This window comes from Mus caroli, unplaced genomic scaffold, assembly GCF_978045245.1.
Source record: "Mus caroli unplaced genomic scaffold, Mus_caroli_1 scaffold_20, whole genome shotgun sequence".
In the NCBI taxonomy this organism is placed as follows: domain Eukaryota; kingdom Metazoa; phylum Chordata; class Mammalia; order Rodentia; family Muridae; genus Mus; species Mus caroli.
Genome location: NW_028227275.1, coordinates 3,804,197 through 3,816,564, shown reverse-complemented (window position 1 = coordinate 3,816,564; position 12,368 = coordinate 3,804,197). Strand labels below are relative to the sequence as shown.

Sequence of the window (12,368 nt, the reverse complement as noted above, 5' to 3'; positions counted from 1 at the left end):
ACTTCGGGGTGTTCCTCTCATGACCTCTCCCAGCGGCTCCTCCCCCTGTGCACATGGACACTTCTGTACACTGTCACATGACTTGTAGCAGCATTCACCCATTAGCTGGGCCAACAGTTTCGAGCACTTTGATTTCTTCCTACCTATCATCTGCTCCCCCCGAGAATATTTAAGCTTCAAAGTCAGGAAACAGTTCTCCAGCTCTGTGTCGTCCTCTCAGGACTACATATAGTAGCCGCTCAAAAACTATTGATGGATCTACATCTGATTAGATTGCATCACATCTTTGTTGCTGTCATACCAAGTCTCTGCCTCAGCAGCAGCATTAGCAAGGGCTGCTATTTGAAGACTACCAAGCTCTTCCGAGCTACTGAAAGCAAAACGACCTTTGATCTTAGTTCTTGAACGATTACGATCCTACTTAGAGATGGAGGATCCGGCCTAGTGGGTGTCATGGGAATTTGGAATAGACTCTATGAATGAGCTGAGGCGTGAGCTAGAATTTGAACGTTAAGGTTGAATATTAAGGAGCTGGGACATAGGAATTGGGCTTGCTGTGAACTTTGTAGTGTGCACAGTGAGGGTGTCAGAAACAGTTACGAAGTGGTCCAAGCTGCAAAAGGACGGACTGGGATGTAGATGTGCAGTGGCCAGGCTTTTATATAAAGAAATGGTTAAATACACTCTACCATCCCTGGTGAGCCATAGTGTGTAAGGATAAGTAATGTCTGAAACAGGAAGACAGCAGGGGCTGTGCTGTGGTTGGCTGGTCTGGGTTAAACTGGTTTCTGTTGGCCCTCATTCCGGCTGCTGGGCTGATTACCCGTGTTTTTCTCTTCTCGATTGTGTTCTGCGTGCTACTAATCATCCTTAATGGTTCGTTAGCTACTATGATGGCTTTTGCTTTGTTTGATGATGAAGCCTGTCAGGGTTTACTCAGCCCGCTTGAACATGGCTAATTGTACCATGTATTTTCTTTATGGTACCCATATAAAATCCCAGTGCGTCCTCTGAGACTGCTCTGAATCTTCATCCTCTAATTGGCTGGGTTGAAGCATTTGCTGTGTTTAATATTTGGGAACGGGAAGATATTCTTTTCTTCCTTTCCATATTCAGAATATCTTAGTTGTCTGACATCATCTAACTGGATTAATAGTGGCCCCAAATTCTGTTAAGTGTATATTTTCTCATCCTTGCACTACATAGGCCAGTAAATTATGAATAAGGTGTGCAGATATTTGACAAACCTCGTTTTCAGAATACATTGTCAAAATATTTTTTTTTCTTTCATAGTGGTGGGGATTGGAAGAGGAACAAAAATGTTGACCAGTATGTTATCGGGGTCCAAGGTAAGACTGTGAGAGTGCATTTCTTTCTTCTTTGATCTCAGTGACCATCTTGCTCTTTATTGCTGTGACAAGCCACCATGACCAAGGCAACTTACCGAAGAGTGTAATTGGACAATCCACCCCGGAAGGTTAGATTCTACGATGGTGGAGCAGAGACCTGGTGATGGGGTTGGAGCAGCAGCTGAGAGCTCACATCTCAAAACACCAGCAGGAGGCATGGAGCACACTGGGAATGGCAGGGATCTTTTGAAACCTCAAAGCCTACTTCCACCTCTTCCAACAAGGCCACGATGCCTAATGGCTCCCAGACCCACCAACTGAGGGCCAAGTACTTAGACATACGGGGGCTATTTTCAGTCGTTATAAAATGGAGGCACTGAGGGTTGCTGGGAAGATGATTCAAATCTCAGGTGGCACGGACCTGACCTTGACCTGGTTGAGGGGTGCAGACAAGTGGGTCCAGGAGCTTGCTGGTCACCCAGTGTCGGCAGAAAGCTGAGTTCCAGGCTCAGAGACAGACCCAACCTAAAACAGGCAATGAAGATATTCCAGTGTCAATCTCTGTCTCCACACATGCAGATACCTCCACACACATCTCCACATGCACACATGTACACAGGCATGCACACACATACATACACACATACACACACACAAATATGAACCACAGAAGAAGACAGCAGGACCTCTTTAAGATGATAAATGATGTTGTTTGTCTATGAAAGTAACTCTAACTAAATCCAAGTGTACTTTTTAGGCACTTGGGAGGGGGAGGAGGAGGCGGCGGCTCTAGGGCCACTTGGGTCATTCCACATGGTGGAAGGATGACTGTAGAAAAAGTCAGGATGTGAAAGTTGTCTACCTCCATAGGCTAACACCCCCACGCCCCCACCCCTGACATGTACACAGACCCACACATACAGGAAAAAAAAAATATTTAAAATGTGAGTCATCACTTTCAGGTAGATTAATACATTGTTCTTAAATATTACCATGCAGAGTTTACAGTATGTTTTTGGCACAGGGTTTTGCCAGTTGATTTGTTTCTTAACTACAAAATGTAAATGATGGGTATTCAGTAGGGGAATTAGGATTATATTGTATTTTATTTTTTACACTATTTGGTATTCTCTAAAAGTTTTATAATAAACAAATCATTTTCATGTCAGTAACCAGAAGACATACTTGCGTTAATAATTTGTTCAAACGTTCCCCCCCAGCTCAGATTGGTTGAGGCCGCTGAAATATTTGCTATTCACCGCTCCCCACAAAAAAACCATAAGCACGCACAGTGCTCCGTTGGTGCTGAACGGGCTCTCTTGTAAATTCCAAGCATATTTTCGGAAGAATGATGACTGAAGATAGAAACACATCTGGGTCGGGTTTTATTTGTTACAGGCCGTTTTGGTGTTCAGCTAGAAAAGTTGGATGTCACACACAGAGAAAGCAGGGCTCCTCAGATGACGGTAACAGAGATAGACACCCCAGCTGGGTCCCGTCACAGAAGCCAGGCTCCATGTTCCACGGATTTCGGATCAGCACTGGGGTGTGGCTTTTCCCATGCTTTCCGTTTTATGTTGAGTATTTGTTAAATGGATGAAGTCATTTTATGTTCACTTGAGTTGAAGAATACATTTTGTTAGAAAGTAAATTAGTAACTATTTTACTGTTCTGATAGACTATATTTTTTACTTTGTGTGTAGCTGTGATAAAATACACAACAAAAGTAACTTAAGGGTTTCTTTGGACTCGAGGCTCTTGGGCTCAGTCCATTATGGTGGGGAAGGCATTAAGGTGAGCAGAGGTCCCGGCCACACCGTGTAAGTGAGGAAGCAGAGGGTGACGGATGCTTATGCTCAGCTGGTCTGGGACCTCAGCCTGTGAAGTAGTCCAGCCTACATGAGGGTGAATCTTCTGGGACCTCAGCCTGTGGATCAGTCCCACCTACATTAAGGCAGCTCTTCCCACCTTATATAACCTCATTTCCACAGTTCGTTACTAATGGGCTCAAAGATTTGTTTCCACTGTTCTTCCAAATCTCATCAAGTTGACATAGAGATGATTAGCTATCAAGTAGCCCGTAGTAAATTCAGATTACTGTGAGGCTATATGTACAGACTTCTATATAAGCAAATAGTTTCAGGAAATAACTCCAGTCCTATACATGGAGTACCTTTGTTTGAGGCAGGGTCTCATGTGGCCAAGACTGGCCTTGAACTCCTGATTGTCCTGTCAGTACCCATCAAGTGCTGGGATTAGGGGCGTGTACCACCATGTGGCTATGATGCATAGTCCCTGGTGTGCTGCTGACATTTTGTTTCTAGTTCATTTAAAAAGATTTCAGGGACTGTAGCCCCCTAGCTTGACCCCAGACTTAGTGATTGAGCTAATGTTCACTTTCTCTACTTAAATATATGATGGATTTTCATCTGTCTCACACACTGCCTGAAATATCACACTCGTGTGTAAGATTGTGCAGGGTGTATTTGTATTATTTCCTTCTAGGGTGGTCGGTGCTCAGCTTATGTTACACATGTAGTACTGTGTACACTACCCTCCTGAGCTAGGCCACACTGGAGGCACTGCTATTCCAACAGGCTGCATGTCTTTCTGCAGGCAGGAAACATCATTAGAAGTCTTTTCTGCTCTAGATCAACAGGCAGAATGCTGGACTTTTTTTTATTACCCTGTTTGCTTATTAGAGGCAGAGTTTCTCAACACAGCCCCAGCTGGCCTGAAACTCACTGCTTCCCGAGTGCTGGGATTAAAGGTTGTGCCACCATGGAACTCTTACAGTATAATCTTTAGGCCATCTACTATTGCTAACGTATGTGAAGAGACACCCAGCTCTTTCCCTGCAGTCTCTTACGCCGCAGGCCCTGCATGCTCCAGTCCTGACTTCCAGGCCCAGCCCTGCATGCTTGGGTCCCTGCTGGGCTCTGCCTGTGGTCCTCTTCCTCCAGTCTTGCATTTCTCACTGTTCTGTTGAGGCTGTGTGCATAATGTGTGTGAAACGAATCTCCATTCTCCTGACGGTTCTTCAGCGCACATAAGTAGTTGTTAGCGTCCCCAAGTGTTTCATGGGTCATCAAGTCCCCTCTCTTCTAAATTCCAGGCCTGCTTGATTGCCCTAACCGCACATTCTATATACACCTGAAGTCAATTTCACCCAAACAAGTTCTGGTGGGAATCTTGAATACAGTTAATTTTTCTTCTTTTTAGAAATCCCTGTAATTTCTCACATTGTAGAGAAAACAGCAGTCGAGTTGTCAGAAAGAAAAAGCTCTCTCTCTCTCTCTCTCTCTCTCTCTCTCTCTCTCTCTTTAATGAACAAGATGGGAAAGGCAGAGGAGAACGAGGAGGAGGGGGAGGAGGAGGGGGAAGGAGGACGAGGCAATTTCTTAGACAGAAATTTCACACAGTAAAGGATTTGAGATGAGGATAGATGTGGATCATAAAAATAGTTTACAAGCCAGGCATGCCGGCACATGCTTTTAACGCCAACATTCTGTTCAGGAGACAGAGGCAGAAGATATGAAGACCAGCCTGGTCTACATAGATGTATCAGCTAGAGCTACCCACTGAGACCCTGTTTCAGAAAGAAAAAAAAAAAAAGTTTGGAATCCAAGTAGAAATGGGTCTGCATAAAATAAAATTTAGACAAGTTTATTCTGGAGAGTGAACTGGTGTCTGGTGTGTAATGCGTGGTGTGAAGGCGAGCCTGTGCCTCCCCACTCTCCCTGAATTAACCCGGAACCAGTTAACTCAGCAAAAGCTGGATAGCACGTGCACTTTGAAGTCTCAAGTCTTTGATGAGGCTCTGGAGAGCTGCCTTTACAAGCCTCCTAAATGACGATTAAAGTTGGCCACTTCATAATGTCTTAGAGACCAGATGAGCAAATGAAAGCGTTGACCTTCGATGAAAACTTGAATCTAATTAGTATCGCACAGATACGAGGCTAACCCAAATCTACAAGGAGGCAGAGCGCAGAGGTTTCCCAGGCAAAGCTGGCATGTCTCACAACAAGTATCGCTGGCTACAGCCTCCCACCTTGGATGTGGTCAGAGGGCAGAGGTTTCTCCAAGAATGCCAGTGTTTTGGGGTTCAGCAGTCAGGGCATGCCGGTGTAATTGCCGATGCCCCCTCCCCCTGGTGCGGTCTTGACTTTTGAACTTCCAGGTCAAGCTTGAGGTGAGAGAGGGCATAGTTTTCTTATCCATAAATCCCAAGTCCTAAAGAAACAAATGTCAGGGGAATTTTCTACAGGGCTTCATTGTATAAAGTATGCAGCCATAGACCCAGGAACACAGCCAGTTCACAGGTCCTAGGTGCCATCCTGGAGAATAAATAACTCCAGAGCCCAGCTCTGTGTGCAGCGTAGGCAAGTGAGAAGAAGCACTTCACACCCCACACAGGAGGACGCTCGGCTGTGTGCGCGCCGCGTCCCCTTTCTTCTTTCCCGTATCTTTTTGGTGATGAGCCAGAGCTTCGCTTTGTCTGGATGGCTTTTCCAAGGGGCTTATCGATAACCGAGTAGAACGTAAGATTTATTCTCACTAGATGCCAGGGTAAGATAAAGAAAAAGCAGCCTTCTTTTAGACAATCTTTGCAAGGAGTAGTCACGGCACTCCTCTCTGAGGCTCCGTGGAAATCACAACCATGTTAATAATCTTGCCTTTTTTTTTTCCTTTGCAATCTCAGAACACAAAACCACACAGGCCAGAATTCCTGCCTGATGTGCACCGTGACAGCCGTGGTGGTGAATAAATTCAGGAGGTAGTGAACTAAATGCTATATATTGAGATTTTATCAACAGGACTGGAGCAATGGCTCAGTGATTAAGAACATTTGTTCCTCCTGTGGAGGACCTGGGTTCCGTTCCCAGCACCCACACTGTAGCTCCCACCCACCTGTAACTCCAGGTCCAGGGATCTGACACCCTCCTCTGACTTCTGCTGGCACCAGCACTCATGTGGTGCACATACATATGTGTACACAAAACACTCATGCACATAAAATACAAATAAATAATTCTTAACTTTAAAAATTAAGGTGTCTCAGTTAGGGTTTTACTGCTATGAACAGACACCATGACCAAGGCAACTCTTGTAAGGACACCATGTAATTCGGGGTGGCTTACAGGTTCAGAGAGTCAGTCCATTATCATCAAGGCAGGAGCATGGCAAGATCCAGGTAGGCTTTGTGCAGGAGGAGCTGAGAGTTCTACATCTTCATCTGAAGGCTTCTAGGAGAAGATTGACTTCCAGGCAGCTAGGATGAGGGTCATAAAGCCCACGCCCACAGTGACACACTTCCTCCAACAAGGCCACGCCTCCAAATACTCAAACTACCACACTAGGCTTTTAAGTGAGTTTTAAGAACATGTAGGGGTTCTGAAACCAAAATGTTGAGAACTGTTGGTGTAGATATGTTGTCCTCTAAAAAGAACTCACATGTTGCAGGACAGAAGGAAGACCCAGGAGTTCTTCAAGAGTTGCCATTGATAGCCTATGTTATGACAGAAGTATGAAGAATTGCACACGCAGACACTCCTCAGGCCTGTAGGTGAATCTACCAACTTTGTGTCAAGCTGATACCATTTCTGTCCAGTAGGGAAACATCAGAACAGCAGTGTAAAATTCTGCTCACAGTTTATCATTTGGGAAAGTGCTGATCAGGTTGTAAAACATGGGAAACAGTGGATGTGCGCAGGCGGTCACGTTCTGAGCAGCGCAGTGCGAGAGCCCAGGAAGGTGAGAGTGTCCCTTTCCCTCCGCACAACTGTCTCTAATGTCTTCCCTTCACGGTAACTTCCTAGAGGTGCAGAGTCCCTGTGACCTGTTTAATTTGTGTCTGAGAGTTTCATACACACTGAGGACAGTATCTTATCCTTCCATAGTTCTTAGGAAGTGCGACGGCATCTGGGTTTGAGGCAGCCCTCCACTTGTGTATGTGCTACCCAGTTTATATTGACCGCCTATTGTCCATCTTTCAGAGAGCAGGATTTGAAATCTCCAGAGAAGGGGAGATTAAAAGGGCAGCTTTGAAAAAGGAAAGGCTTTGATTGGTTAGTAAAGAGAAGAAAATGGAGATTGTTCACTTGGCTCATTCCAAGGACATCTAGAATCCGGAGGCCAAAATGGACGCCAGACACTTGGCAAGCATGAGGCGCCCAGTTCAAACATGTTATATAACAGTAGATGCATTCAAAGAGACAGTATATAACCCATTATCATGGTTTTCTTATAAGTATAGACAATGGATTACCCCTCACCCCGACCCCTCCTTGGAGTTTGTGCTGGTCTGCATGTATACGGAAGCCAGAAGTCAACTTTGGGTGCTTTTCCTCAAGAGCCCCTGACCTTGGTTTTTTGAAACAAGGTCTCTTATTAGGACCAGGACTTGCTGACTAGGTTAACCTGGCTGACCGCTGAGCCCTAGGGATCCACTTATCTCTGTCTTCCAAGCACTGGCTTTACAAACACACACCTCTTTCTATGCCTGGCTTTTTATGCATGCTCTGGGTTCTCCTGGTCTAGCAAGGGCTGAGCCATCTCCTTCGCCTGCCTCTGTGTCATTCACCGTAGCTATGGGAATCACTCTGACACTGCTAACTTGGATCATTCTGTGTTTCTGTGTGGTAGTGATTGTTAACCATTGCTTACTGGGGACAGAAACTGTTGTTTTAGATTCTTCTCTGCTTCTCACGAGGCACATATCATTTTCCCCGCTTTAAGATTAACCGGTCCTGGAGCAGTTAAGATGTGCTTAAGCGCTTCACCATCTGTGGGGGAGCTGTAATTGCCTCCCACGAGTCTACGTCTACGTCTCTGCTCTTGCTTCTTATCCTTCTGTGCCCTCCCCAAGGGACGCTGACTCAAGGTTGCCCGCTCTTAGCTGAAGGGGAAAGCCACGTGTCCCAGGTGATGGGGCTGAGTATGGAGTTAAGAGGAACTAAGTTTTGCAGTCCTAATGAATCTTTCAAAATAGTGACTCAAAAATATCAGGAAATTTCCTCCCACATTGCATTTGAACTAAGAAATCTGATGGGATAGGAAGGTGGCTTCATCCAAGGCCACTTGCTGTCATGTCTGCATATTTGTGGATGTCACAACTTTAATTTTCTTTTTCTTTCTTTAGTTCTTTTACTCCTGCAAGTTTATCATGAGTAAATTTGCATTTCTATTGAAGTTCTGTCCCCAGACAGGGTCTCATTGGTGTAGCCTACCTGGAACTCTCTCTGTAGCCCTGGATGGCCCAACTCACAACCATCTGACCTCCACTGCCCCCTATGTGCTGGGATTAAAGGAGCGTCACTCACTGTACAGAGTCACACAAGTATAGATTCTTGTCTCGAAGAAACGACAGCACTTCCTGTCACAGGCTCAACAAAACCAGGATTGGTCCAGAAGAGTAGTGGAAAGATGGCAAAGCCGTCCTGCAGGTGTGGCCCGTCCTCAGCCAGGGCGGCTTAGTTCCACGAGGGCTGACATTGTTTACTGAGCATGATCCATTCTAACGCCAGTTCCCTTCAGAGAGCTTTAGTATCAGTCCTCTTATTGAGAAAACACACTGCTGGGTGAGGGTGCTGCTGCTGGACCTGGTGGTCCAGCCTAGTGTTCCCCATAGGTTCCCAAAACTTAGCTCTTCTCTGTGTGAGCGATCGGGTCACTAAGAGAGCTTTAGTGTTCCACGGAGAAGTGGCAGTTCGTTCTACCGGGAGTCACTGTAACTGCATGCCACTAAAATGACTGATTCTTGGATGCTGTGTTGTGTGGTCTGTCATGCTATTCTTTCCGTGTGGGCATAGAATGTTCCTGCTCTCTTCAGAGTCTTGGTTCCAGGGCCTCTGTGGGTACCGGCGTCCACGGCTCCTCACCCCCTGCTAAAACACGATGCGACGTATACAGCTCAGGCCTTCCCCTCATAACGTTAACCATCCCGAGACTTTTAGCACGTGGCACCTCCTACAAAGGAAACGCTGTGTAAGCAGTTTTCAGACAGGGTTATTTAGGGGATAACGACAAGTCTGTACATAATTAGCACAGCTCCTTTTTATTTTTAGAATATTTCAGATCTGTGGGTTGATTGAATGTGCGTATGTGGAACTCACGATGCAGAGAACCGAATGTTTCTGGGCTCACAGATGCTTCCCACATAACAGAAACAAACGACGCAGTGGTCTCAGTGCCGTGTTCCTGCCTTCGCTTTGTTTCAGGTTGGCAGTGTTCATAAAGTTCTGTCCATTAGGAGGGATGCCTGACAGTCTTGTGTCACTCAGGGCCACTTTTGTCATTTTCCTTTCCTAGAGGTATATCGCCATCGGAGAACTGGGGAAAGCTACGGACACCCTGGATTCTACTGGGAAGGTAACAGAAGAGAAGCCGTATGGTAAGGAGCCCTCCAACGCCACTCTCCTCTGCACTTAAAGTCCCTGTGATTGCAAAATGCAGAACTTAAGGAGCATGCCGTGGTGTCCATTGGTAATCCCCGCACTTGCAAGAGTGAGGCAGGAAGATTGCAAGTTCTAGCTCAGCCTGGCCACACACGAGACCCCATCCCCAAGAGAAAAGTCCTAGCAGAATTAAAGCAAACCAGTGGCTCGATGCTGTCCGGTCTCAGTACATTCTCGAGCAGACTGGACATTGCTCATCACACTGTGCCGTGTTTGCTGTGAACTTAACAAAGACTTTGTAAGTACGTTTCCCCACAGGAGTGTTTGTAATGTTCACAAATTACTTGTATATATAGCTGGGATCTAGGCTGTTTTTCCCCATGAGTGGGTAACAAGACACAGTTACCGTCATGTTGGATTTGACCTGTGTCGAGACTCTTATGTTTTTTAAGTGACTTCCCAGCTGGTTGAAGTAAATGTGCCTGAGTCATTTCCCTCAAAGTCGTCACGTGCCTGTGTCCTGGAGTGAAAAGATCCAACAGGGAGAACTAATTCTCTGAAGTGGAGAGAACTCCCCAGGGCCCACCTTGATTTGTCTGCTATTCTTTTCACTACTCTCAGAAAGGGTACGAACCGGTCTCCTAGCAACTCACACAGCGCCGAAGCTATTTATAATGCCGCACTTGCTGTGTTGCCAGTGAGCTCACCTGCGTGGCTGTGTCACCAGTTGTGAACTACTCATTGGCATTCTGGTTTTCCCCCAGGTCTGACATCAACTCCTCTCAGCTTGGCTGCAGACAGTGTCGTGTCTGCTCCCCCGGGCTTATGTGTTGATTGCCCTTACGACATATTCCATATCGCTCCAGTAGCGAGGGCAGGCTTTTCTTGCCAGCACGGCTTCTCTTGCCTCGCTGACACCCCTGTGGCACTTGACATCTCGATCAGTTAACCAAGCAATACAATGAAAATTAAAACCACTCATTTATTTCCACGCTCTAGATGTTGAATTATCCTTGACATTAGTATTAGAATTAGTAAATGCTAGCAGACCCAATCCAGCTGAAGTCCAGCTCTAACAGTGGGGTTTAAGAGGGAAGACACAGGCACATGACAAGAGGTAACACAGACTTTCTGAGTTTGCCGGCGGTGCTGCTGGTGACAGTCCGTGACACATAGATGTGTAAGCCTACCATGTCCTCATCCCCATTCGCCAAGAATACCAGGAAAGGGAGCTTCGGAGCTGTGGTGGAGGAGGGCAGCATGAGGAGGCAGGCGCAGCCGGAGGAAGAGTGAACCCGCCCTGTCCTAACCTGGGCTGTGAGCATTTCCGACTTCTTTATCTGCCGTCTCCAAAAGAGAGATGCTTTAGCTCTCTGTTGTACTAAAGGGTGACTGGGTGCCATACAGACACGTCATGGTTGTGAGGCTGGCACAGGAGTTGAGGCTGAACTGAGAGTAATTGGAGTAGGGCACTCATGGTGGAGCCAGAGACGTCATCTGTAGTTAGCATCGAATCGAGCCTAGTAAGTGCAAGCGAGACTCCCTGATGATTGATGAGCTGTGGGGGCAGAGACGAGGTGATCAGCTGTGACCCAGGCTTGAGGTTTTAAACTGGCTAGGAAATGCAGCCACCCAGGGAAATACCTTCTTCCTAGCTGTAAGCATTTTGGAATCATAGAAAGATCTGTATAGCATTTGTTAATTTGTACCTTCACTTATGCTAAAGCAAGCTCAGGGTTAGAGGGAGACTTGGTGGGTGAAATGTGCTGCTCAAGTGTGAACCCCTGAGTTCTAATCCCCAGGACCCACGTAGGTCTGCACTCATACTGGAATCTTGACATCCAGAGCTCCTATGGGGAGATGGAAGCAGAGACAGAGCCAGAACCTCCAGAAATCATGGGCCTGCTATTTTGGCATATGCAGCAGCAAGCGTGGTGACAGGCAAGGACTCAAGGTTGTCGTCTGACCTCCACATGTGTGCCCCTGCCACACGTGCATAGGTGGGCACACACAGGCACATGCATGCATTCTCAGACACACACTTACACATGGACATACACACTCACACACACACACACACACACACACACACTTTTTAAAAGTGAAAGAAAGCCCATTAGATGACTCCGAAGATGAAGGGTAGCTTTCCAGGGAGACACGTCCGTCACACCGTTTGCCTAGCAGTATTTGAGATCGGAGGATGACAGCTCCAAACGTTCTTAGCAGATTGGCAGGATTTTTCCATTTCCTTCAGTAAATCATCAAATATTTGCTATCTGAAGCCACCAAGGACAAGAAAAGGGGGTTTAAAGGCTCGCTTCTGCCTTCAGGGGGAATTGCTTCCAGTCCTCTGAGGCAAGTGTTTCATATACCTTTGTAGTACTATCTTAAAATAAAATCAGAAGCCTGGACCTGCCTGCAAACATGTATATCTAAAATCAACATAGTGCAGCTCGTAGACTAGAAAGAAGGAACAGTTTGCAGAAAGTAGCTGATATGCAAATGAAGACGCCAGGACACCACAGCTCTAGGAAGTAGCAGCTAAGAACCACCAACTGCACAGTGACAGGCCTGTCAGTGACTCAGTACGTGTGAAGCTAGACAAGAATGGTCTGTTTTGAGA

The 12,368-nt window shown here is 46.3% G+C and overlaps 1 protein-coding gene across 1 annotated transcript in view; it reads left to right on the top strand.

Moving 5' to 3' along the window:
* Positions 1 to 12,368, top strand: part of Trub1 (TruB pseudouridine synthase family member 1) — a 38,248-nt gene that overhangs the window by 9,725 nt on the left and 16,155 nt on the right. The window contains exons 3-4 of the mRNA XM_021151897.2: positions 1,294 to 1,349; positions 9,660 to 9,741. Of these exons, the coding sequence (XP_021007556.1) occupies positions 1,294 to 1,349; positions 9,660 to 9,741 (138 nt within the window). The remainder of the gene's footprint in view (positions 1 to 1,293; positions 1,350 to 9,659; positions 9,742 to 12,368) is intronic.